At 42.6% G+C, this 22,811-nt stretch overlaps 1 protein-coding gene across 1 annotated transcript; it reads right to left on the minus strand.

Annotated features, from left to right (window-relative positions):
- Window positions 1-14,626: 14,626 nt before the first annotated feature.
- On the minus strand, window positions 14,627-20,516 carry SPATA2 (spermatogenesis associated 2). The gene is made up of 2 exons (XM_009956075.2): window positions 20,101-20,516; window positions 14,627-18,334 (listed from the first exon to the last, which is right to left on the minus strand). Exons 1-2 carry the CDS (start codon window positions 20,416-20,418, stop codon window positions 17,081-17,083), a joined length of 1,572 nt encoding a protein of 523 aa, XP_009954377.1. The 5' UTR covers window positions 20,419-20,516; the 3' UTR covers window positions 14,627-17,080.
- Between the last annotated feature and the right edge of the window lie 2,295 nt (window positions 20,517-22,811).

Genomic DNA, 22,811 nt, shown 5'->3' on the forward strand with positions numbered 1-22,811 from the left:
CAGGGATGTTGTGAGGCATAATTTAAATTTGCAAGATGTGTTGACATCACTAGCTAGAGATCTGTTCTGAATGTTTAATTTTTACTTATCATAGCCTAAACAGAAAATCAGTCAGTGACATACAAATTAAAATTGAACCATTAGAGCCTGCAAGAGAAGTGATGTTTAGCTTTTTCATTAAGTAGCAGTGACAGATACAGATTGGGAACATGTTCCATAGCATGAACATGAAGCCCAGCTGCAGCCTGATGCATAACAAAGCCTGGAAGAACCATGGTCGTTTGTATGCAAATGAGAGAGTTGTCCACAGCAACATGAATCAATGACAGTGCATGTGTGCAAAGATTTTGAAGCACATTGCTCAATCTCCTACAAAGAGGATGGGAATACTTTTCTCTCTTGTACACCTAGTTTGTTCCTGCCGAATAAAGCGGCACGTATTGCAAATTGCTCTCATCAATAATCAAGCTGGGAGAGGCAAAAATAAAGTGACAGGGAGCAGGGATTCAGGGCTCAAGTGCCAAAATAGCTCTGAGGACATTGTGCTCAAAAAACATGGTATCAAAACTATTCATAAGAGAGAGAGACTTGAATAACCACTTTGTGCTGGTTGGGGAAGATGGAGACTCTGGGGGCAGCCTTGTCCTTCACAGTGGTTCAGACATGAGTCCTTTCCATTATCTCCCAAGCAGGTGGGCAGCAGGGTAATGGGATAGAGAGGAGGAATTAGAGCTGTTATGCCCCACAGTCACACGCCTGTGAAGTGGGAAGCTCAGGGAGAGAGCACAAGGAGGCAGAGCGAATGTGTGCAGGAGCAGGCAGCCCAGGCAGGCCACTACAGCACGTCAGCATGAGACAGAAATTCAGACTCCTGTGCGAAAGGGGACACAGTCAGGAATCTGAGAGCAACTAGAAATAGCACAGCCCCATGAAAGGGTCTCACTGCCACAACAGGGGCGGTCACAAGGCATACGAATCAGCCAGCTGCGCTGCGCTGCCCAAGCCAAATGCTGCTGTGTCCTGCATTGTCAGGGAGCTGAAAGAAGCCTCGTCCTTCAGTCGAATGAAAAATTAATCTGTGGATGTATTCATGAGACAAGGGAGCACAGAGACAATTGGGAGGAAACTATCACAATACTCACCTGGATTAATGACTCGGAGAACTGTCCAAACAGCTGTGTCCGATACCAAGGATATCTACAGGCAGCAAAAGGCTCAGCAGCAGATGCAAACACTATCTCCACCATGCAGACCAGTGCTAGCAGCTGAAGGAAGAGGAGTTCCCTAAGAGACAGTTCTATTTTGAGCAAGAGGGACAGCAACCACACAGCCACGGGTGGGTTAGAAAGGTCTTGATGTGCAGATGGGCATGCTTACCCACTTTGCCAGTCACGTAATGAGCACAACACTGAGCAGTATCAGAACCAAACGGTGAATCTCGCACAACATCCTTGCTAAGGATTCACTCCTGCCCTTGTTTGATGTTCTCCGTACATGGCCATCAGCACAACTGCAGCCCAAATCTGTTTGAGCTAATGGAGCAGCTTCAGGTGAGAGCTGAAGGAAACAGTAACCCTTAGGAGGACTTGCTCCTCTGTCAGCACTTTGTACAAGCAAAAAAGGCCACACCAGACTGAACAAGCCATTCTAAACAATTACTTACCTACTCACATACTGTTCCTTTGGTGCAACAAAAGCAAATGCCTCTACTGATCAAACACAAGGAAAACGTGGCTGGCAGTGGGTTAATGACCTAACCACTGCAAGACAGCTGGCTTAGACCTCTGAAAGTCCCTGCTCCTAGATGCCTCTTCCAGTATGTAGGCAAATTGCATCCTTAAAACATCCTGTCTTAAAGGACAATAAAAAGTTGTTTATTTTTCAAGACACAGAAGTCCACAACTGCCCACCAGCCAAAGCCAAACTCCCAGCCAAAGTCAAGGTGGACTCTTCATTTCTGAAGCCATACAAGCACAGAAAAAACATCGTCCTGACATTGATTTCCCCCCATAATTCACAGAGTTAGAGGTTGCACTCTATCAGGTTCTCACTAACATTTATCACCTCCACAGAACTATTGATTAAACCCCTTTTCCAGCATTCCTTAGCCTGTGTTGGGAACTTGTTTTTCGGAACAAAGACATTTCTCCCAGCTGCCTTCTTCCAGCCTTCGTAATGTCCTGCCCATTGCACAAGCAAGCTGCAGACCTCGCTACACGCTTCCACAGGAACAGCTCCAAGCTCTGCTACCAAACTGTTCCGTAACTTCAAGCAAGCAACGGAAACTGCCTTGTTACCTCCATCATGCAACACTGACAATGCACCTTTTGCAGCTCTTGGGGTGATACGAAGCTTTGGTGGCCATAACTGAGATGAAGAGTAAGGTCAGTACAAATCTCACTCATGCTTCCTTACATCAGAGATAAACCCTTTCACTGACAAAGCCAGTATTTAACCCCTGGTGAAAACCCTACTATAAAACCCATTTACTGGTAAGCACTCAACAGGACGAATAACACTGACATAACTTGCCTGCAGTCCATGTCTGGGCCGGGAATACGAAACCCCAAAGCTACCGGCACAGTGATGTTTTAGTCGGGTCTGCCACAGGAAATTTTAAAGGAATATTGGCAGGTGCCAGGCAAAATTCATTCAGGACAATCAACAAAAAGATTTTGAAAGTAATTTACAGTCTTTGGCAAGTGATAGACTAATATCTCACAGAAATATCAAATATATAAGGAAAGGTCTATAAAAACAAGCAGTGATGAGTTAAGAGGATCATTTGTAAATGAATAGAGCCCATGAAGGACAACTTGGGGATTATTTCAGCTAAAAAAAGGGATCTATAAACAGATTAATTTTAAATACAATTGAAAACACAGAACTGATCCACTAAATAACGAGTATGGAACTGAAGAGACGGCTTTGGATTCTACTCAAGTGGCTGTTTTATGCCCCTTACAGAGAGGCTCAAAGGGACTAAACACAGCAGATACTTTGTAAGTCACTTCCCAGCTCCACTGCTGTGCATCAGCAGGGCGCCTCAGTGAAGCATTATCGTCCCCACTTGGCAGAAAATTTATGGAGACCAGTTGAGAGGTCTCCAAGACAGGCAGCTGCAGCTAAAGTGTTGCATACTACCACTCTTGGCTTCCACTCAGACCACAAAACCATTTAATTTTAAAGAGCAAGCAGAGAGCAGAGAATAAAAGTGCTGATTTTGATTGCGTTAATAAAGCAGACAGTGCCCTAAGCTTTAGAAAAGACAGAGCTACAACATAATCAACGAGGTCAAAGATATTTCCCTAAAAGCATGCTCCTAACATTTGACCTCAATAACAGCAGATTGAAAGATAAGTTCTCGTTCAAGATAGGCTTGGTCAGATTCATAACGACAAAGAAAATCACCATAAATAGGCACAGAAGAAAATTCTGAAGCAAAATTGTCAGAACTTAGAGTAAGGCTCTCTGTAAAGCCTCATCCCCTCCCTCAGTACTCCACAATTATTCAGCTAGAGCAGAGATGTACCAAAACAGCCACAGTACGTCACACTAATGGAATTAATCTGGAAAGCATCATTTTCAGTTCTGTTGCTCTCCGTTTTGGTGAATCATGTCATCTCACTGGGCCTCTGTTTCCCCACCTGCAAACAGCATTGATAGAATTTATTTGACACAGTGTGGTATGAGATTCTGCTTATTACCTGTCTGTGCACAGCTCTGAATCTGCATGCAATGAGTTTTTCAGCATGCCAGTCACATTTTCTCCTTTGGTATCTCCCAGGCACATTTTGTACCTACTAATCCTACCCATCAGTCTGTTGTGCCTCGCTGTGTCAAGCGTCTTACAGATGTCTGCGTCCATTGCTTCCTGTGCTCACGACGTCATCACCTTAAAAGGGGGGGAGAAACCTCACTACATTTGTCTGAAAAGATTTAGCCACACTGGCTGATTTTTATCAACTCATATCTCCCACTGCTTTGTGTTCTCATCTCATTTTATCGTCACTAGATTCTCGCCTAGACTGACTGAGGTCATGCTCACTGGCCTATAATTTCCTGAGTACGCCTGTGCTGAAGAGGCAGCTCAGCATCTTTGCAAGTGGGTTAGGGACAAATTTGAAGGGTAACATTTTGTGAGAAACAACGCTAGGTGATGGCATTCATTTAAGACAGATCTATGCTACAAGCTACACATGCTGTTGCCCAACTTCCTACCATCTGTACACCAAACTTTCAGCTTTATGTTAAATAGACATTAATCCCTTGCTTGTATACTTAGATGGAGGCATGAGATAACACATATGTTGCTCTTGAGATGCACTTCCCCTTCACAATTTGTGCTTGTGACTGTAATGGAAATATATATTAAAATATATGTCTCTGTTCTTGTATTTGGCTTTTCAGTGCCACCCACAATTCCCAGTGCCTGCATATTCTGGCTTCTCACATCCCACTTGTCCAATGTGCTTTGAATGCTGCCTGCTACTTAAAGTCCAGCTGGCCAGAGTTTAACCCTTAACTTTCAAGATCCTCTCCCAGGCTCTCTCTAAATCAGCCCTGTTTAGCTCCACAGCCTGCGACAGGATACTGCGAAGCATTCCCAGGAGCACTCTGAGGGCTGGATCCCACCCGGTGTCAGCACCACCAAGAGCAAACAGCCAGCTCAGTTACCAGGGTGCTCCCCCTCCGCCTTCCCCTACCACAAAGAGCTCATCTCACCCCTTGCCATAGTTTCTCAGCAGTCAAACTTTAGTGAAGAGACTGAGGCGATCTGCGGAGCAACGAGCTGAAAGTCCTGGAGCACGCTCTGATGCTGGGAGTCAAGGGTTAGCACATGCCTTGGGGTTACTTTCCTAGGATCAGACAAAAGCCTGGAAAGCAGAGGGCATAAAACCCAAATACAAGTAGGTAGCACTTAGACCAGCTAAGAACCATCCACAGAGACTGTAGCTATCCCAGTCACAACGGGAGATACCTGACAGTTGCCTGTAAACATCAGTTGGAGAAAACTGTTACAGCTCATGGCTATCTCATAGCAATGGTAAGGGCTGAGCTGTGGGGATGATGCAAAGCATCTATGTGTGTTTCGTGAAGTCATCTCAAAGGGAACAGATGTGCTGAGATCAAAGAGCACTTACTAGCTCAGCCATTCCTTGTGTCCTTTGATGCTGGTGTCTCCTTTATGACACATACCTGACTGCTTTTCCCAACAAAACTGGAAAGATTGGCATGCTTTTAGGCTCCTGTGATACACTGAACGCACTAGGCTTATAAGTCACAGTTTCTGCAAAATCTCTCCAAGCATGCAGACAGATCCATTAACACTGACCATGTCTCACATTTGCATTGCAAAGTGGAACTGGTGCACCCAGCACTGCCAGACCAGTGCATGCCTCATGGCCTTCACCACACACACAGAGGAGCAGAATCCTACTGGCACTTAAGTGCATTGGTGTCAAGAATTGGGGTTTGGCCCAGGAAAGGAAAAATTTACTATTTTAAAATCCTCTTAGGTCTGTCACTTCAGTAAACTACTCTGCAAGGCGCTCTGTTTCATTAACAACTTCAAAGGCTCATTTCCTCAATACTTTTAGCTCTTCCAGAGGTCACCAAAGGAGCATAGGTCTCAGTTGCACAAGGATGTTGTACATCACATTTCAAATGTAAATGCTGCATGGCCATGTGACAAATCAAGCACATACCAACACACGCAAATGGAAGCGCATTGAGATCTGTGTGCTGTGGTCTTGTGAAAGGCTCCACATGTGTGAAATGACCTGACAAGAAACATAACCTCTGTAGTGGTGAATAAGGCCTCATTCTTCGGAATTATGAACTAGATTCTCAACTGGCATAAATCAAACACAGCTCTAAGTGACACCAAAGGAACAAGTATAGCGGCTGACAAAGGGTTGTAACGTGAAATCAAAGAAAGAAGCAAACATGTAACCAGAAAACTGGTTATTGTTCAGACTCCTTCCCTCCTAGTCCCATATCACACACAGATGTTCCAAATACCTCCTCTCTTCTTTGAAAGCCACACTTGTGTTCTTCCCAGCCCTACCTGCTCCTCCCACAAGGACTGGAAGTTAGCTACCAGTTTGACAAAAGCACTGCAGGATACCACTCTCCTTAGCATACAGCTTGTGCTAACTCTTAACAAGCTGCAAAAGAATCAGTATCTTGTTGCTCAAAGCATCATGGAAAGACATGAGAACTTGCATCAGTTCCTCCTGTGTTTCCTAGCTCTGTGTGTTTCCTAGCCCTGAGAGCAGCACTGCTGGGAAGGGCTGCATGCCGAGCTCTCTCCACAGGCAAAGCCACCCAGCCCCACACCAGGCAGCAGTGTAGACTGGCCAGTCTACACTGCTGCAGTTAATCCTTTTAATTTTTCTTTTTTCTAGTGTTCAAAGTCTACTTTGAACACATGCAAACTTAGTATCTTATAATGTTATTTTATTTTAGGAAAACACATGGCAGATTAATTTCCATTAGAAATGTATTAATTTAAACAGACCTTTGGCTGGACTTTCAAATTGTTCCTAATTAATATTCACTTTGAAATCTATCAACTTCCTTTGCTACCACCTAGCTTTTCTGCACTAGAATATAAAACTAGTATGTCAAGGTAAAGTCACTTTTGCATGCAGAGTCATTAGGCACAACTTTGTTATCGGCCTCAATTTTTAAGCCAATTTTTTCTCCTCCTTTCTGAAGGACTGTCAGGCCAATAACTTTCTCCCCTTATCTTTCTACGTACACAGCTCTCTGGCACTGGCATAATTTCTTTCCCACATTTGTTTACTCCATGGCTGGATAGTTTTTAATGAGCCTTTCACACCTGTGGTTTTATCTAGTATTAATTCTGTACCCTCAGTTCCTCTCCCGGTTGCACAGATCAGATTCAACCACATTGCAATCAGTGGTCCTCCATTAGCATAAAACCAGCACAAAGATTATGGCGCCAGGCTTTGTTTTCAATATAAAACTGTGTCAGTTGTGATTAAAAGACAGTGCCTTGGTGACTGGTGCATAAGCTAGTTTGGTGTCTCAACCAGATTTCTAGCAGTCAATTTTCCCTAATCACAAACCCACTTAAAACTCCCTTTGTTTGCCAGCGATAGGAGAGCTCTTGACGGAACAGAACTGGAAATTGCGCTCCCCTTCACGAAGCTGCTTCTGGGGCAAAGCTGCTGGGTGTCATGACTTCAGTGCACCAGGGAAAAAACTTTCGAGTCGCAGCCTGTTGAGGAGGTGCACGAAATCTGGACATCCCGAGCAGCTGAGCGGGTGCTTTTCACAAGCACCACGTTCCAGGGAGTACAAATGGAGAAACTGGGACATGACTTTCAGTTTGACAGGGAAGGTGTCTGCTGACAATGAATGAACCTCCCTGTGACTTCAAGCTTTCTTGGGGAAAAAGAGACAAATTTTAAGTGCCACGGAAATAAAAATACCCCATCACTTAATTTTATCCTGTCACTCTGAACAAATGCAGTGCTTGTTTTTAAGACTACTTTTCAGATGGCCATACTATTTCTGAACAGAAAATCCACAGTGCCGAGCACCGACAGGAAAATCACTGCCTCTAGCTACTATCTAGTCATACGGAAAATATTTGACGGAGGAAATAAAGTCCTTCATTGGAGAACTTGAGTGACAAGCTGCAGGCAGAAAGAGCAGAATCAAATCAGTGTCAAACCTACATTCACTCCCAAGACATGTGAGCATCCTACTTGAGGTCAGCAAAAGTCATTTTGCCAGCAGGCTTTGAGCCTGCTGAAAAGAAGTAGGAAGTACAATGAAAGGAAAAAGTGGAATTTTAAAATCAAGCACTGAAAAGTACCAGAAGATGCCTACAACCTGCCCTGAGACTATGAACTCAGGAAGAGTCAAGAAGCAAAATACAGTGATTACACCTTAGGCTTGTACCACAACAAGGAACATTTGGTTTTGATCATTCCTAGATCTACTCATAGGTAGCATTCTTGATGGCAAAGTCCAGTAGGTTTTGCACTTCTGCAGCTATATATTTTGCTTCCTAGGATCTCTCATTTTTCTTCCCCTCAAGTCACATTTATAGATCTCACAGTGTTTTAACACATCTCAAAACTTTTGTAAAAGGCTCCACATGTGTGACTTTAGAGAAGACAGGTTGTTTTCTTCCTCAGCTTTCCATTGTATTGCAGCTAAACCCAAGCAGAACGATGGCTACACACCACGTCTTTGTGTCTCAACGCTACTTCTACTTACCAAATTCCCTGCAGAACAAGACCAGACAGACACTAGGTTCCAAACAGATCTAGACCATTGCAACGTTTAACAGGCTATATTTTAAGCAGCAAGCACTGAACCAGGAAGAAAGAATTTAACTCCAGCTGCAGGCAGTAGAACTACACTAAAGACAAGTTTGTGCCAAAAGTTTTAGATGGGAGTCACTAGTATCTGAACACTCCACCTTCCCTCTTTCATTATGAAAGGAGGTTCTGGGCCAGGAGCATCGTTTTATTAAGCAGCACATAATGCTCACTGGAGTACATAGAGCAGCACAGTTATCATGCTCTGTTTCACAGCATTAAAATGAACTATTCTCCAAGCAGGAGAAATCATCATATCAAAGATTCAAACACCACAGGCTTCAATGCTTCCAGAAGAGATTCTTTTAATTTTTTATATGACTCTAAATAGTCCAAGACTTTGAGTTGCAATGGAAAGTGAATCAGACTTTGATTCCTGAAACAGGCAGAAGTCACTAGAAGAGTCCAAGCAAACGGCTGTTTTGAAAACCTAGACACAGCAGGCTTTTCACAGAGCCTGGCACTGATCTGTGGAGTACGGAATGCATTTCAAATGAATCAGTGCTTCTCTACCTGAATATTGAAACACAGGAGTAAGAAAGAGAAAGAAAGGCATCTCTGAGACTGTGCACGTAAAGCACCTTTCAAGTTTGAACAAACTCTGAAGATGTAAGACCCTCCCCAATAGGACAAGGACCACACACAGAGCAAACACCCCCTTCTACCCTCAAGTACTCACCCATTCTAACGCTTATTTTTATTCACACGAAGTTTTGTGCTCTCAGGCTGAAATTCTCCACTGGAGACCTAGGAGTCAGAGACAGAGCCTAATGGCATCCTCTGCTCAGCTTACACCTCCCCAGTTCTGTCCTGGAGCAGCACCAGGACAGCCAAACCCCTGAGCAGCACAGGCGTTGCAGCCCATCCCTTCGGTACCATACGGCACCACGGCCTCCAGCACCAGTTCTTAGGACGTGGAAAGCCTGGGCAGACACTGAATAAAACATCCTGTTAAACAAGGTACAAAGTTTCCTTAAATCCTTATCAACACAAGACCCAAGATGCCAGATCATCTACATGGAAGCACTGTCTATAAAAATCTGTATAGCAGCAAACAGTATTCCTACAATACGATGCTGTTCTGCCACTAGGCTTCATCTTATTCCATAGACTTCATTTCTACCCTTCCTACCCTTAACTATAGCCTTGCTCACACCATGTGTTCACTGAAGAAGCTATGCATAAATTTCCTCTCAGAAGCCAGCCAAATTGATCTTACTCTCCCAAGACAGTCTCACTGTGGTCTGTCCTCTCAGCATGAAAACGGCTAGGCACAAGCAGTAACCAATACCAGAGTGCCATCTATAGCTATTCCACATGACTTCGCAGCAAAGCAGAGTAGAAAATGCACACGCATGCTCATTCGCCTTTCTAGCATTAGGAATACCTCTCAGAGAAACTTCTGTTATTAAGGTCTGGAGAATAAAAGAATTTAATCATAGCAAAAGATGTAACAGCAGCTGCCCTACGAAGGGCTTTACTTCTCCTGGAGTAAGAGGCGGAATGCGGGGAATAAAGCCCCCCTCCCCACTCTCCCCTAAAAAGGAGAGGCAGAGCATATGCGTACAGCCCACTGATTTCTGCCGAGGTGGCCCAAAGCCAGCTTATAAAACAGGCTTGTTACAGCTATAAGAATACATCTTCTCATTTAATACTGTGTGAAAAGATGCTAGAACAGGTTTGCACTTTCAGGGCCAGGAACCAAGCATAAAGCAAAAAGAGATGGCAATGGCATTCTCCCCTCGGTGCACATCCCAGAACCAGTAAATGAGCCACCTCCACCAGCTCTTTCCAAGGGAAACAGAGCTCCTGGGGAGGTGTTTCACAGCAGTGCTGAGCTGACCCCTCCAGACAGAAGGGCTTACGGCTAGCCCCAGCAATGCAGCCTGAGGAAACAGGTTTTGAACAGGTGATGTGGCAGATGGCATCCTTGTCCCCTTCTGCTTCTGCCACTGAGTCAACCCATGCTAGCTGCGACCAGTAAATTCATACAGCCACCCTCCTCCTTAGGCACACCCAAGCCCTGGTGCTGCCAGGCACAGAGAGCGCTGTCAGTGGCACTCTGCTGATTCCCTCCACCACAACCCTCTCCACATGAGTAATTACAGGCTCCACTGCATGCTTGGCTGTAATGAAGAGTATGTCCAAAAAACCTAGCCAAACAAACACCCCGTCACTTCAGAGTTAGACAACCCCACCTTACACATCCCAACCAAGCCAGCAAAGCGTTGTGAGGTGTCTGCTGGCTTCTAGTGTCAGAAACTGTCAAGGAACAGCAATGCAGATACCTCCAGGGGTTGCATTCAGCATTCCCACCCAGCCATGTTCCACCGAGGAACACAGAGGAAATGTTCATGCTAGGACTCAGCTCTTCAGATCCCTCCAACCCCGTGCTAACACAGGTATCTAACAGGGTTCCTCTGTACCCATTAGGGGACCACAGATTCTTCATATTAGCTAGTGAGCTTCTACCAGCTTTTGTGGCCCTGCTGTGGGACCACACGCACACCCACTGCTCCCGGTGGTGCAAGGGACGCACACAGCAGACCACACAAGAGAGGAAGAAGCCTCTCCTCTCCATCACAGAGCTGCCTTGTGGGAAGGTTCACCATGAATATACTAGTTAACATAAGCACTCTAAAGACATGTAAACAGGCTGTTCCTTTTTTAGACTTGCTGGTTGGTAGCATCTATTTTGATTAACAGTTCATTTATTAGGGTTTGGGGTTTACACATGCCACTGGCAAGGATCCACAACTGGGTCAGTCTTGCCTAACTGGAAAGTAAAGTGCAGAGCAGAGTTTACACATGTGCAATGATGCAGACACACGCAGAGATCGCTGCTTTGGTGAGGCCAGTTCACCAGTACTGGCCATGCCATAGAAAGCTGTGAAAATTTCAGGTAACATGGTCAAATTAAAGCACGTTGCACACAAAGCTATAAAACATATTTTACTTTGGAGTAAAGCAACATTTTTCACTAAGGAGTTGATGAGCAGTTGTGGGTTGATTTTTATTTTTTTAAAGCAGGTTGATGATGAAAAATCTCAGAACAGTATGACTATCATGAGAATGATTTCTAAAGCAGGAAGCATGACAGCCCCACACCCACCACAGCAGAAGCAGCTGCCACATGCAAGTTGTCAGCCACACACTGCAGGTCTGATCCTGCACTACTTAGAGCTTTGACACTGTCTTCAATGCAGTGAACTGCACAATGCAGAATTAACTAAAAGCCCAGTATAAGTGAGGAAAAACAAACGAGTGGTATTAGCCAAGTCAGAAGGTATTTCGCGTACTCCTCTCAAACCAGGAACTGCTATGATAGAGCCCAGCCTCAACAGAAGCACCAGGACCACCACCACTTACCCTCAAGATCTGCAGCAATAAGAAAGGATCCCACCAAGAAGAAATCACAGTAATTAAAACAATCTCTAACCTCATCTGAAGTTCCCTGCAACATGACTTCAGTGCCTCCCAGATTCTGAATGCTGGAAGAGAAATTTCTTCTTGATGCTAAAGAAAAAAAAAAAAAATCAGAGCAGGTTGTTTCATTTTTATCTGGAACATTTCCACCTGCCCACCTCTTTTCTGCACAAAGCCTTTCCAAGTTCAGTAGAAGTCCATGCCTGGCTTTAAGCACAGGCAACGTAGGAAGCTGCCGGGTGTCAGGAAGATTTCCATAGCCCCTTTGCCTCTGCCAGTGGAAAGCCAGACCCGTTGCTGTCAGCTGAGAGAGGATCGGGAGCAAGGGCAGCTAACTGTAGTGGTGGACCAGCAGTAATCACAGCCTCTGACCCTGCTGTTCCTCAGGGTAAGGAAACAGCAATCCCAGCTCTCCGGGAAGGCATCTATGGCAGCATGGCCCAGATGGGGGAAGCATTTTTGCCTGCATTTGAAAAAGCTTGGAGCACCTCCGCCTTACAAAAATGGCAGAAACCAACCAGCAGCAACCCACTGTCCCTGAGCAAGGCAGTGTCCCCCCTGCCCACAGGGACTCCTAAAGAGATGAGATCCTTTCTTTTGCAGAGGTCAGGGCAGCAAAGCAGCTGTTCCCAAAAAAGCAACAACTCACAGCAAGCCAGAGCTCCCATAGCCTGTCTCACACTGTGAAAGTAGCAAAAGCAGTGCAAGAGGGGAAAAATAAGGAATCATAAGGATTGTTCCACTTTGGGCACTGCTATGTGCAGTAAATTCCTGGTTACAGGTCAATCATCCCCACAGCTCTACAGTCTGGTATTACAATTGCCTTTTCTGACTTCAGCACAGACTCTGGCCCAGGTAGCTGCCCACCAGCACACCGTCTACTTCTACTGCTACACAGGTTACCTTGTCACAGGGCTCCAGATTGCGGTCTGAACAGAGGACCCACTACACAGTATAAAATATGCTAAGACATTTTCAATGCAGAGAGCTTTAAACGCTGTTAAACAGCCCTGAGTTCCACACATTAGCACATTGAAATCTGTACAGCAAGCCTGTCAAACAAAGCAGCCGCTCTCTGGCTCTCCTACACCTCTCCTCAGATGGAAGAACTTCAATTATGTGGCATGTCTGCAGGATTTTAAAGAGCTGCTGCCATATCACATACTTTAACCTTTCGCCTTCCTCTAGGCACTGCATAAGATCTGATGTGCTAGTCTGTTCATTTCCATACAGTGGCTCAATGCAAAAGGTTGCCCTCAGAGTTTGTTCTTCACAGCAGGGGTGTAGGAGTACACAACCAGAAAGCTACTTAATTACTGATTCCCTGCCCCTACATTTTCAGACCGGCAAGACAAGTTATAGAAAATATTTGCTAGAGGAATATGATCAACTACAGAAAAAAAGTAATTGAAAGTAACTGCAACATCCAATTCTACTTAATGTTACACAAGAGCTCTAAGACATTTACATACGTACAAGCTTCAGACAAACATGGCCACACCCCATGATTTTCAGAAGGAAGCATGGAACACCCTTCGCAAAAACTGTCAGGAACATTTGTAGCCCAACTCAGTTGCTGCTTTAGATACCACAGTACTGGCCATGCTAAAAGGCTTAACTAACTCCCACTGATTTCAGAGAAGTAACTAAATTAGAGCCAAAACAGGTACATCAACATGTTACCTTAACTTGCAGTCACCTCCTGCTTTCCTCTCAGTCACTCAGGCAACATATCAATTATCACCATGCTCAGATTAGCTCCTGTTTCTAAATAAATACTGGAAAGGTGAATCTTTTCCCCTAAAAAGATTCTACAGCATAATAAGCAACGTGTTACTAAATGCTTGTAATCCATAGTTGTTTTCCAGAAAAAATAAATTTAAGGAGCTGCCGGTTCAAACTGTCAAATCTGAACTACTTGACAGTGTACTGAACCTTTAAACTCCTGTTGAGAGCAAAAGACACAGCAGACACACATACAGATAGGTAATCAGAAATGTCAGACGGTAAGGCAGCATTAAGTCTTGTTTTATATGCACGAGAAATACACCAGCACAAGAAGCATAGTGGTGTAAGATAAAGATTTCCTGCAAGAATATTTTAGTTACCTTGAGCCTGATTTTAATAATCACCCCTGATACTTCCAGTAACCTCAACAGATAGTTAAGATTAGAGGACTTGTAGAAACGGCACTTCAGGTGTTTAAGCCTTCACCTGATATGCTTTAACACAAAGAACAAATGAATAAAATAATCTAGCTTGGAACTTGAGAAATTATCCCACTCCAGAGCTAGCAGGATGAAAAAGGAGCCAGAAGGCCTAACTCAAGTGCCAAAAAAGTACATCAGTATTATCACACATCTTCTGTGAGATGCAGCTTACATCAGGAAGCTAGTTAGAAAAAGTGCATACGACATCGAGAGTCAAGGCTGGAAATCAATGTAGGTTAGCTTCACATTGCACACGAAACCTGCTCTCTACCCCACGTTAGTCTGTCTGCCGCAGATTGCTGACATATTGGTTACATGCTCTTATGGAACAAACTGAGTCATGCTGCTAAGACTTGAAAATAAATGTTTTTTAAAAAGCTCTGCATTCTGCAGGCAGTACATCCAACTTCATGAAGCTGAGGCTCATGACACATACAGTTGCCCATTTTGCCCCCAAGATTACCTTTGTGCACCAACTCATTTCTGCATGCAAAACACAGTTGTGAAGCAGACAGCTACATGCACTCAACTTTAAGAAAAGAGTTAAGCCTTTTCTTAAAGGCCTCTTTATTTTTAAATTCCTTCAAAACAAATTAATTTAAACAAATCAGATGCAAAACACCTGCATTTTAAATTAGCATATATTTTACTGTATCAATCACAGCAACTTCATACAGTAAGATACAGAAAAATAGAGCATGGTATCACTTCAATTCAACACAGTTTTGTACTACAGTATTCCATGACATATATACACAGGACTTTCCTTTTTCAACGCAAGTATAGTCCCTGCTATGTTCACCGTAAAAATTACGTGGCATCACAGTTTTAGTTATTCACTGTAGTGTGAGTAGCCATATGGAAATTGAACTAGTGAACTAGAAGATACACTGTATAGCAGCCAAACAGGCATGACACTTCAGAAGATGAACAAAAAATAACCACCGAAATGAAAAACACCCTTAGACTGCATTTTAATAGTAAAATTTTTAAATTCTTCACTATATACATAATGTATCTACATTTGTGTCATATTTATATATATATATATTTATAAAAAACATACAAGATTTTGAAAACCTTAAAATCATTCACCTAAACAATATTCACCCCAACCTTCAGGATCAGCAAGACAATACTTGCCTATAACATTATGTTCAGTCGCAGTCACTTGATTCAGAAATTTCCCTGATTGCTAAACACACACCATTCACTTTGTTTCTTAGTGCAAACTGTACAATAACTTATTGTTCTCAGCCCTCTGTAAGACTCAGGTTTCATCTTATTCCCATAATACTTCTCACACCCATTTATGGCTAAAATTATTTTAGCTATTTTACAATGTTAACCTATATAGTTTCCCCCTCTACCTATCTCAAGCCCTCCCCCCACCCAAAAAATGTAAGACAAACGATCATTCATGCATGCTTCTGTCACACAGGGATCAATGGACATTTAAGTTTAGAAGCCTACACTCTAACAGTGTTTAAAAAACCCTAAGTGAGTAATTTCAGTGCAAAGTGGACTACATAGTTTACATCTCAGCTAGAGTTCTTTACAGATATTTTAAACACATTTAATTCTGCACATCAGATTAGGTTGCCTGATACTTCATTCTAACTAGCTAGTTGGAACAAGGAAGTTAGAAGGATTCTTGTGGGTTTCCTTTTAATAAGAAACTAAATCCTATTCATAATCGGGTGTTGTTTGGGGGTCAAACTGTACAGAGCCTAGCACAATGGAGTCCTGGTTCTTGGCTAGGGTTCCTATGTGCTACAGTAATACAGATAAATATTATTATCTGATTCACATCCATAACTGATGGGTTTACTTTAACAGGAGTCACAAATGAGCTCTGACTTTTAACCAGGCCAGTGCTTTACTTGCTGGACTACACTACAGACTTCGCAGTGAATTTGGAAGCAAGCATAACATTTATACTTACAATTTCCATAACCACAAAAAAAGCGTGCACAGAGAACCAAAATCCTCCAATTCTCAGAAAAGACTCCACTTAGACTAGTGGTAGCCTTATCAGAGGGAAAAGAATGTCAGATTAAAACCAAAAAATTGATCAGAGCCAAGAACATCAGTCTGTCACAGTGACTATAATAAGCTATGAAATACAGTACAAGGAAAAACAAAAAGTCACCTGAACAAATAACCCAGAGACACTTCATAGTTATGATTCTACCACTTTTAAGAACTCAACATATTAAATATTTATTAAAAATAAACTGTTTCCAAATTACCTATTTACAGTACAAAGAACAGTACTTAATACATGTGCAACAGAAAGTAAAGAAAATCAGCACTCATCTGGAAGGACAACACTCTAGGCATAATTTAAGTGACATGAATACAGATTCACCTTTTTAAAATACCATACAGTAAAAACCAGTAGGATGATATTGGCAACACCAGAAAATAAAGCACATATTGTCCAGACTCAGATTATATAAACTTGAGATAAACAACCGGGAGATAAGGGGAGAAGGAAGAAACATAAAGACGAAAGGAAGAGATGCTATGGTGTTTGCATTTTGGAGATCACGAAATGCAGACACGCTTCAAAAAATAGTCCTTGTTGGCAAAACAAGCCTTTCACATATTTCTTGCACATTTTGAAGTCATACGTTATCAAAAACTGGCAGTAGTTTCATCACTCATAGAAAACAAGAATCTTAACTTTTAGACTTTATTTTCAAGCCTTGCATGGTTTTATTTGGGCAAGGAGATGACTGCAATGTAACAGAAAGGTGTGATGTCACTTTTCTAAAATACAACAGCTGCCAAGGTTTAAATAAAAATGTGCTCTTCTCCCCCATTTAAATTGAAAAAGTAACGATCATTTAGGAGTTACCTAAATTATAGCAGCATGAAATCTAATGTATCTGCAGCATCTGTGAAGCCACAAAAATCAAGAACTGGCACCTGATCACTGAACCATGGTTCCAAGTATTTGGACATGTCATTTGGGTAAGAGGTCAGCGTATTTTCTTATCAGTGGAGTCAGAACGTTAGTTAGGATAGCCCTTTCCCCTCCCCCTTCCCTTCCCCTCCAAACCAGACTAATCAAGTCTATCTATAAACGACATGAGACAGCTGGGATGATTTATAGTTTAACTGATTGTTAGGCATGAATCTGTGAAGCTCGCTTTTTCTACAGCAGGGATCGTAATAGTAAGCGTTGAGGCAAGTGTCACATGAGACTTTTGAGCAAAACGTGCAAGTGTTTGCAGCTCCAGCCCGGTTACAAAAGCCGCAGCGTGAGGTGCCCGAAGGTTTGGATTTTGAACTGAATTGAGCAGCTCTCTCTTGACTCTGAGTCTGTGACGTGTACTGAGACTTCTCCCTTAAAGCAGACGCAGGAGACAAGCCGTCATTTGGAAGTGGTTTGATTGAATAGGTGCTCTGTTTCATTGCTGGGTATTCCTGCCTGGAGTTGAATAGATTGTCACACTTTTGGCAAACAGAAGTGCCACAAGGTACGCCACAGTTTTGGCACTTGAGGGAAGCTGTCTCTTTGGCTAGGTGGGTGCGTTTGTGGTAAACAGGGTTGGCATCATTTTTTAAGACCCATACATCAGGCTTAATAGCTTCTTGTCTTTTAAAATTTAACATACTTCTAGAATCGGGATCAGTATACAAATCTAAGTCCTCTTGAGCAGAAAAATAGGAGCTGTAAGGGACATTTGTTCTTAGCATGCCATTGTGATGAGACGAAGTTGGCAAGAATTCATCTGAACACCCGTGTGGAGAGCTCGACATTGTCAGAAGAGAGGGTGACGGACGGATAATTTCATCTTTAATGTCATCTTCTGCATCAACTAAAATCGGTTCTTTCCTGAGACTCAGTGAGCTCATCAAAGGTGGTTTCTTACTTTCCCAATAATTATCATATGTGTCCACAGATTTAGAAGGCTTGCTCACCTTTGGCTTGAAATAATCTTTAGAGGCCCGTTCACTCGCCGATTTCTGGAGTACCATTCGTGCCATGGAAGTGTTTAAGTTTTCTTTGCACTCTGCACGCCGTTTCATGGCTTCTGAGCAGCCTCTAACATCTTCATTGCTATTTTTTCTTTCATTTATGACGTCAATCTCTGAATAACCTTTATCCTTCACTTGCAAGTGAATTTCAAGAAGCTGCTCACATTCCACTTTGGCCAAAAAGAGTTCAAATGAAACCATTTTCACTTGAATGGCATCAACCTGCTCTTTGAGCTTATACATTGTTCCCAGTTCTTGGACATAGCCCATGTAGTTCAAAATCTGCCTTACATCATCTTCAGTTAGAGCAGACTTTACATAATAAACAAAGGGTCCAGTGTAGGTCTAAGGGGGGTGGAGGAGAAATAAAAGGAAAACTAGGTTACAAATTCAGTGGTGGACCAGACATTCAGATAATTCAGTGACACATACGACATCATTAAATAGAATAATAACGACAGCGAACACATGCAACTCCCATGGCAAGATGAACTCCACTTCTGCATCCCTCCTGTTCAGCAGATGGAAATTCCGCATGAGGCAAATTCAAAGTAGGAGAGTTTTCATTCAAATTGAAATCCTGATTAGCATAATGTCCTTCCTGTTGATTTAAATCACTATCCTATACACTGACATTAACTTTTATGCATATCAAACACGTCTGCATTTACAAGCAACTCTACCACGAAAGGCAAAAAGGCAGAGATTTCATGTATTGCCCCTGGACAGGGGCTAGCTAGAGATAACAGGTACTTGGAATTACTGCAGGACTGCCAAAGTCCTCTTCAATTCAGCTTTATATATACTGGAGTGCACATTTTTTTGTGTACTACTACTATGCAGTTTCAATTGTCTGTTTTATTTAATTTCATATTAGGTCAAGAACTTCCACTAAAAAAGGCCCCAAAGCAAAGATACAAGTTTGTGCGAGTTGAAGCATCCTTAGCAACCGGCATACCTGAGGTATGTTCTTAACCCAGTTCAAACTGGTTTGGACTGCAGGCCAGAGTAGCCTGCTCATCACATCTTTGTACAGAACAGGTAGGAGATCCACAGCATGCAACCGAAGTCAATATCAGCAGTGCATCGAGAGACCGCCTCGGTGGATCAGACAACATTTCAAAGGCCAGAACTTAAGCGTAATGATGAAGATTAATGAAGAGATCTTGTAGAAAGGTAGTTTCCCTTTGGGGAAACAGAGAACTCTCCAATGTTCTAATAATGTTCAAATTCTCTGCTAAATAGAGAAATAGCATCTTTCCAAGAAAAACAAACAAAAATACCCATCACTAGTGCACACAGCCTGTAAATTACTTTAGACACTTATACCAGCAGTGTTTTTATCCAGCTTTCAAAGTCTCAAAACTGTTCTTGTAAGTCACCTACAGCATTCATTACTGAAATTAATTCAGCAGTTTGAATAAGCACAGAAGAACAGGTAAAAGATAAAATAGAAAAATCAACAGCAGAGAACTCACTATCTGACTTCCAGCACCCAAGCCAAGCAATACACAAGCTCCGACTTTTCCCTCTGAGATCCTGACATAGGTAAATAATTTGAAAGTGCACTAAAATCAAAACTTCACAAATTGAGAACTGACAAGTAGATAAAAGGTATTCCGGAAAAAATTCCTTCAGAGAAGTTCCTTTACCATTATCATATAACTTGTGGGAACCTCAGCAAAGCACCCACTTGAAAGCATGCATTGGTTGTTACTACTTGTGCTCCATTAGTAGCTGTTGCAAGACAAAAATCAAACTTCGAGTGAACTTAAACAGAACTTGACCACTCACTCTAGAGAAAGCATCTCCAAGTAAAAATTAAGACACTGTAGCAAGGTAGGCTGAACAAAAACCTTAAATAAGCTCTTCCTCTATTTTACAGTTACATTATAATTGCAGAGAGCACTTGTACTTCTGCTCTCGGGATACACAAACTTCACTTATTGTACATAGAAACTTTCCTATGGCTTCTGTTTACCAACTGTGTATAGACAAATACATACCTGATGATAACAGTGGGAAAAAAAGTCTTTAAAACAAATCGTGAAATGTGTTAAAGGAAAGAAAACCAAATCATGTTCTCATTATGGCCACACAAAATGTCTTACCTTAATATTCTTGAACTCCTTTTTCCAGGGGTAAAGAAAGAGATTAATTCCAACTGTCTCCAGCATGCTGAATGCACTATGGAGAGACTGTAAACTTGAGGATTTCACAGATCTCAGCGAGTTTTCAGCCATCTCATAAAATTTTATCACCCGGAATCTATAAAAGGGATCAATTTTGGGAAGGCAAAGTAAGGCTGCTGCCGCCACTCGCAAATACTCATCATTAATGGGACGCTGCTTGTTGTCAGAGGCATTCAGTTTGCATTCATGGAACTGTACATACTTCCTAAATAAATCGTCTTTGTATTTTGTATCCATTGAAACCAGTTTTTATCTCACACTTGGGCAGCTACCTCGTCTCTTTCATGGTATTCGGCAGTTAAGTTGATTATCTGGCATTAAGAATCTTCAGTAACGGTAACTCTTCTGGAATAAAAATTGAAAACAAAGACAAGTCATCACAGTTGCATAAATCCCAGACGTCTACAGCATCTATCTGCTTCACAGGATTCTATAAAATGGTTCACAGAGCAGCAGGTCTCAGAACAGCCTCTTCAGGTTTCTGAAAAAGCACAGAAGTCCTGCTTTTCACAGTCATTCTCTACTCCGCTTCCAGTTATCTGCCTAAAACAGCACAACAAACCTACGTAGAGCAAGGCATTGAGAGTCTGATACAACAAAGCTGGTGTAGGCTCAAGCCCAGACTAAGGCTTCCTTGGCTTAGGGAACCAAGGCAAAAGTAACTCACAGCAAAAAACTAAAAGCAGACGCGTGAGGTTCTAGGGTCTCTTCTCTGCATTTTATTTTGCCCTTTCAGTTCAAACAACTTACACAAACATTATTTTAATCAGTCACTGTTTTGGGGTTGGGTTTTTTTTTGGCCTGCACAGAGATATAAAGATTAAAAAAATCCCACAAAGAAGTTTAATTTTGCTCAACTTGGGAAAGCATCGACTTTTTTTTTTTTTTCCCGCCCTAGTGGCACAGGATTGCCCCTAGACAGAGCAGATTAATTAACTCTGCCTTTCTATTTCTAACATTTTCTAGGCTTTTGACGGCCACGCACATTCCACCTGATGGCACACCCAGGCCGCCACTGTGCTGGGAGAGCTCTGCAGCCATCCCAGAGAACACACTCCCCTGATTGCTGCAAACTGCAGCCAAAGTTTCAGTGAATGCTGGCAGCTGCAAATATTGTAATCTTTTCAGCAAAAAAAAAAAAAGGTACACCTGCCATTTTTAGCTGCTTTATTAGAACAGAGCAAAATAATCTGTTTTTACATCACGTACGCTTTTGCTTGCGGGGATAGCTGCTTTTACGGATATACTGATCTACATTTTCACCTCACTAAGCTCACATGCTGCACAGAAAAAGCTGGTGACAAAAGAAGCTTCCTAATGCTACTTCACCAAAACCAAGGTAATTAACAGGCCAATGGACTCCATCTCAACTGCCTGAGGAACTTGTGATCAAAAAGCAGACCACAGGCTTTGGTTTTTTAAATAAAAACACAATCCACCCCTTATGGACTTCCCAACTGCAAACCAGAGGGAGGGGAGGCGGGAGAAATTAATGCACTGTTTCGGTTGTAGTCAGTCTGAAACAGCACTTGAGAAAAGACTTTCCACCCAATATTAATTGCAGCTGCAAGAATACCGATCAATGCCCCCACACACTCCTGTTAAAATGAAAATCACTGTTAAGAGCAAAATTAACTGAATGAAGGGAGCCATAACACAAAATACATGGAGGGGGAGCAACCATAAACCAACAACCAAGAGGCCAGGAAAACAAACAAACAAAAAAATCAACAGCCTAGCAGTTAATATTACTTGATGAAAGGCTGCACTTAATGACAACATCACGTGGAAAAAGTTACCCAGCAGTTCAATTTCTGCTCAAAGGCACACTGCTCTCCGTTTTTCCATAAGCAGAAATTGCACTGATGTCAAGAGACAAGCTGTGAATCACAGGAAATGTGGAGTTCTAAATTAACATCTGAGCATAAGGGACAGGAGTAAATCCTTCTCCCTCCCCAAGATCTTTCCTCCTTAAGTTGTGCAAGATGAAGTCTGTGGACAAAGACCACAGAACGTCTGTTCCTTAGCAAGGAGAGCTCCACAAGAGAAATTCAGAGAAAGATCTGTCTGGCACATCAGTAATACACCCCCAGGACAAGGAATGATCCTGTGCTGACAGAGAGCTGGATTAAGCATTACGGTTCTTCCACCTCCACTGTTAAGAACTACTAAACAAAAGCGCTTGGTTACATGTACAAGACATAAGGATTAGGAAAGTCCCCAAATGAAAGTCCTTCATCAAGGCCCTACGGACTGTGACACTCAAAGCCACTGCCAGCTCGGACTTCGACTTCGGGTTTGTACAGAGGTCGGAGTTCACACGGCCGAAAAGCAAACCACGACAAACCAAACACCCAGGAAGCTTTTGCAGAGCTGCTCCTCTGCAGGCAGAGCTTCCAGACGCAAAACATCCCTGGCCCAGGCAGCCCACCCAGCACCAGGCAGGCTCCAAACAGCTAACAACCATGGTTACAAGACTCGATAAAACCTCAATATGTGAGCAGGCACAGATAAATATAGTTTAAGCAGCACACTGGCTGATGGAACAGACAAGGTAACAAGGCTGTCTTGCTGCTAATTATTGATTGAAAACCTCAAGATTTCATGGAGACGCGTGAATAGTAAGTTCT

The sequence above is a fragment of the Leptosomus discolor genome, chromosome 17 (genome assembly GCF_034619465.1).
Source record: "Leptosomus discolor isolate bLepDis1 chromosome 17, bLepDis1.hap2, whole genome shotgun sequence".
Taxonomy (NCBI): domain Eukaryota; kingdom Metazoa; phylum Chordata; class Aves; order Leptosomiformes; family Leptosomidae; genus Leptosomus; species Leptosomus discolor.

Excerpts from the sequence above, each read along its gene's own strand:
- SPATA2 (XM_009956075.2), bottom strand. The coding sequence starts at position 20,418 with ATGGATACAAAATACAAAGACGATTTATTTAGGAAGTATGTACAGTTC. Across the intron at positions 18,335-20,100 it reads AGGAGTTCAAGAATATTAAG|ACCTACACTGGACCCTTTGT; the intron begins GTAAGACATTTT and ends CACCCCCCTTAG.